Genomic DNA, 4,465 nt, shown 5'->3' with positions numbered 1-4,465 from the left:
TCGTCCAGCAGCCGCTCCTCCAGCCTGGTGAACCTGTGGAGGAGGGGGCACGGGGCACGCTCAGGTGAGGGGGGGGCACGGGGGACACGCTCAGGTGAGGGGGGGGCACGGGGGACACGCTCAGGTGAGGGGGGCACGGGGACACGCTCAGGTGAGGGGGCACGGGGACACGCTCAGGTGAGGGGGGCAGGGGACACGCTCAGGTGAGGGGGCACGGGGCACGCTCAGGTGAGGGGGGCACGGGGACACGCTCAGGTGAGGGGGCACGGGGGCACGCTCAGGTGAGGGGGGGCAGGGGGCACGCTCAGGTGAGGGGGGCACGGGGACACGCTCAGGTGAGGGGGGCACGCTCAGGTGAGGGGGGCACGGGGCACGCCAGGTGAGGGGGCACAGGGACACGCTCAGGTGAGGGGGCACAGGGACACGCCAGTGAGGGGGGGCACAGGGACACGCTCAGGTGAGGGGGGCACGGGGACACGCTCAGGTGAGGGGGCACAGGGACACGCTCATGTGAGGGGGGCACAGGGGACACGCTCAGGTGAGGGGGGGGCACGGGGGACACGCTCAGGTGAGGGGGGGGCACGGGGACACGCCAGGTGAGGGGGGGCATGGGACACGCTCAGGTGAGGGGGGGGCACGGGGGACACGCTCAGGTGAGGGGCACAGGGACACGCCAGGTGAGGGGGGCACAGGGGACACGCTCAGGTGAGGGGGCACGGGACACGCTCAGGTGAGGGCACAGGGGACAGGCTCTCCTTCTCTTGTGTTTTCATGTGTTCGTGTGTGTGTACATGTGCGTGTGTGTGTGTGTGTGTGTGCGTGTGTGTGTGTGCATGTGTGTGTGTGTGTGTGTGTTTGTGCATGTGTGTGTGAGTGTGTATGTGTGTGCGTGTGCATGTGTGTTTGTGTGTGTGTGTGTGTGTCTGCGTGTGTGTGTATGTGGGTGTGTGTGCATGTGTTTGTGCATATGTTTGTGCCTGTGTGTGTGTGTGTGTGTGCATATGTTTGTGCCTGTGTGTGTGTGTGTGTGTGTGTGTGTGTATATGTTTGTGCCTGTGTGTGTGTGTGTGTGAGTGTGTGTGTATGTGTGTGCGTGTGTGTGCATATGTTTGTGCCTGTGTGTGTATGTTTGTGCCTGTGTGTGTGTGTGTGTGTGTGTGTGTGTGTATGTGTGTGTGTGCATGTATTTGTGCGTGTTTGTGTGAGTGAGTGTGTGTGTGTGTTTATTTGTTTGTGTGTGTGTGTGTGTGTGTGTATGTGTGTGTGTGTGTGTGTGTGTGTGTGTGTGTGTGTGTGTGTGTGTGTGTGTGTGTGTGTGTGAGTGTGTGGTTTAATTAGAGTTCTCTGTAGATTAATCACAGTAATTAACTGACACAAGAGGACGACCAGTGGAGGACAGAGACTAATGCTGAGAGCAGAGAGAGGGGAGGGAGAGGGAGATAGAGGGAGAGAGAGAGAGAGGGAGGGAGGGAGAGGGAGAGAGAGGGAGAGAGAGGGAGAGAGAGAGGGAGGGAGAGGGAGAGAGAGAGAGGGAGAGAGGGAGGAGAGGAGGAGGAGAGAGAGGGAGGGAGGGAGGGAGGGAGAGGGAGGGAGAGAGAGAGAGGGAGAGAGAGAGAGAGATGAAGTCCTCATGAAGTTGAGGTTCCATTTCAATGTGTTTGTGTCTAATATAATATAATGTAATATAATACAATATAATATAATATAATGAAATGCAATATAATATAATGTAATATAATATAATGTTATATAATATAATACACTATAATGTAATATAATATAATGTATTATAATATAATGTAATATAATATATATAATGTAATATAATATTATGTAATATAATATAATGTATTATAATATAATGTAATATAATATAAATAATGTAATATAATATAATGTAATATAATATAATATATTGTAATGTAATGTAATGTAATTTAATGTAATTTAATATAATATAATGTAATGTAATATAATTTAATGTAATATAATGTAATAAAATGTTATATAATATAATGTAATATAATGTAATGTAATATAATCTAATGTCATGTAATATAATATAGTATAATGTGATATTTTTGGTTGAAGTTTTGTTTTTACACGTAAATGTTCCACTTCAGTGTTTGACCTTCACTAACTTCACATTTATTGTAAAAACAAGTATTCAAATGTAATAAAAACAACATCAATGTTTTAATATAACGTGAGTCACTAACGTTTAACTCATAAAGAAACAACGAAAAGATCCACAAACTAACTGCTTTATAAACAACCCTCTTCCTTTCCTTCCACTTCCTCTTTCTTCCTTCCTTCCTGCTACTTCCTCCCTCCTTTACTTTTACTTCGTCTTCCTCCCTCCCTCCTCCTCCTCCTCCTCCTCCCTCCCTCTCTCCTTCCTCTTCCTTCCTCCTCCTCCTCCCTCCTCTTCCTCCCTCCCTCCTTCCTCTTCCTTCCTCCTCCTCCTCCTCCTCCCTCCTCCTCCCTCCTCCTCTTCCTCCCTGCAGCTCCAACGGTAAGTCGGTGTCGTGGGCCCAGACGGAGCGTAGCGGCTCTCGGGGAAACCACCTGTGGCAGCGTCTGTCCTTCCACATCAAGAGGAAGGAGAGCAACCAGACGGCGGTCATCAAGCCCTTCTCCAAGAGCCCGGAGGAGCGCGGCGGCCTGCCCCCCCACCTGCCTCTGCCCTCCATGACCTCCATGACCTCCATGACCTCGCTCGCCATCCACGCTGACAAGACCCCGTACGAGCTCCACGCGGCCGAGGAGCTCCACTCCGCCGCCTGCCGGCCGCCGTCCCCCGTCGTCTGCACGGTGAGCCGGAGGCCGGAGCCGGAGGAGCCGCCGAGCTACCCGGGCAGTGTCTGCAGCGGCGGCAGCGTTAGCGGCGGCAGTTGCGGTCCTCCCGGCGGCGGCGGCGCCTTCGTGGTGGCGAGCGACGGCCGCCTGGTGGTCGTGGACGGCCGCCCGGCGCCGCCGAGCTCCCTGATGGACCAGATCAGCTGCGTGGTGAACCGCTTCACCGCCAACATCAGCGAGCTCAACAACATGATGCTGTACTCCTCGCCCACGCACAGCCACGCGGCCCCGCCCCCCCCGCACCCCGCCGACCCGTACGCCCCGCCCCCCCCGCACCCCGCCGCCCCGCACCCGCCGACGCCTCCCCCGACCCGTCGCCCGCCCCGCACCCGCCGACCTGTCGCCTCCCCGCACCCGCCGACCGTCGCCTCCCCGACCCGACGCCTCCCCACACCCCGCCGACCCGTACCTGCTGCCCCGTGACACCCTCACCACCTATGCCGAGGTCCAGCCCCTCCCCCCCGTGGAGTCCACCGCGGGGGGGAGGGGCGGCGGCGGCTGCCTGGTCCACCCCCTCGTCCCTCTGCCGCCGCCCCCTCCTCACGCCCACCCCCCCTCCCCCCCCTCCCTGATCGCCCGCCTCCACCGCTCCCCCCTCCGGCGGGGCGAGCCGGAGGAGGAGCTCATCGCGTTGACTCCGCCCTCGCCTTTCCGCGACTCCCTGGCGTCCAGCGGCAGCGGCGGCGGCGGCGGCTCGCCCGTCTCGGAGAGGGATCTGTGCCTCCCGCCGGCGCCCTCCCACCCGCCGCCCTCCCCCCCCTCGCCGAGGTACAGCCGGCTGACGCTCGGGAACTACAGCCAGAGTTCATCCTCACTGTGAGGCGACGCGCAGAGGGAAGAGGAAAAAATGCAGATGTTTGTTATGGGGCGGAGCTTAAAGAACAACGCGGGTCAGAATGAGTGAGGAGGAGGATGGAGAGATGAAGGCCATCCGCCCGCCGTGGCGGCGGTGTTTGTGTTTACATGTCGACGTGAGGAGCTTCTCAAGAGGAGAGGAGGAGTCCTCGAGGTCGGGGGCGACGCCTCCTTTAGGTTTGGGGAGTGGCCTTAAGGTAACATGGCTATCAACTAATTAGAGTGTGCGCGTGTGTGTGTGTGTGTGTGTGTGTTTGTGTGTGAGTGTGTGTGTGCGTTTGTTTTGGTTGTATCTTAGTTTATGAGATGACATTGAAGAGTACTGATGGAGTAAGACTCCTTAAGCCTGTAAGGACTTAACAGAGGCTATTTATGGCACACATATATAAATATATATATATATATATATCAAAAACAAATATATATATTTATATATATATAAATATATATACAATTATTTGTATATATTTATAAATATACATAATATATGTATATATATAAATATATATTTATATGTATAAATATATACATATATAATTATTCGTATATATTTATAAATATATATATATACAGAATATATTCATTCATATATTTAAAAAATATATATATAAACATATTTATTTATTTAAATATATATGTATTTATATATATATATGTATATGTGTGTGTGCTGACACACACACACACAGGAGTGAGCACACAGACATATACAATGTAAGGGAAACACTGTAAATATAAGAGAGGTTATGCT

At 53.0% G+C, this 4,465-nt stretch overlaps 1 protein-coding gene across 1 annotated transcript in view; it reads left to right on the top strand.

Moving 5' to 3' along the window:
* Positions 1 to 4,039, top strand: part of grm5b (glutamate receptor, metabotropic 5b) — a 40,527-nt gene extending 36,488 nt beyond the window's left edge. Inside the window, exons 16-19 of the mRNA XM_056441686.1 lie at positions 1 to 58; positions 100 to 124; positions 2,508 to 3,083; positions 3,211 to 4,039. The exon at positions 1 to 58 is cut by the window's left edge and continues 90 nt beyond it. Coding sequence (XP_056297661.1) covers positions 1 to 58; positions 100 to 124; positions 2,508 to 3,083; positions 3,211 to 3,679 — 1,128 coding nt within the window. The 3' untranslated portion in view covers positions 3,680 to 4,039. The remainder of the gene's footprint in view (positions 59 to 99; positions 125 to 2,507; positions 3,084 to 3,210) is intronic.
* The last annotated feature ends 426 nt before the right edge of the window (positions 4,040 to 4,465 follow it).

The sequence above is a fragment of the Pseudoliparis swirei genome, chromosome 20, assembly GCF_029220125.1.
Source record: "Pseudoliparis swirei isolate HS2019 ecotype Mariana Trench chromosome 20, NWPU_hadal_v1, whole genome shotgun sequence".
In the NCBI taxonomy this organism is placed as follows: Eukaryota; Metazoa; Chordata; class Actinopteri; order Perciformes; family Liparidae; genus Pseudoliparis; species Pseudoliparis swirei.
The sequence above is the reverse complement of the archived record's forward strand: the minus strand, read 5'-3'. Positions and strand labels throughout refer to the sequence as shown.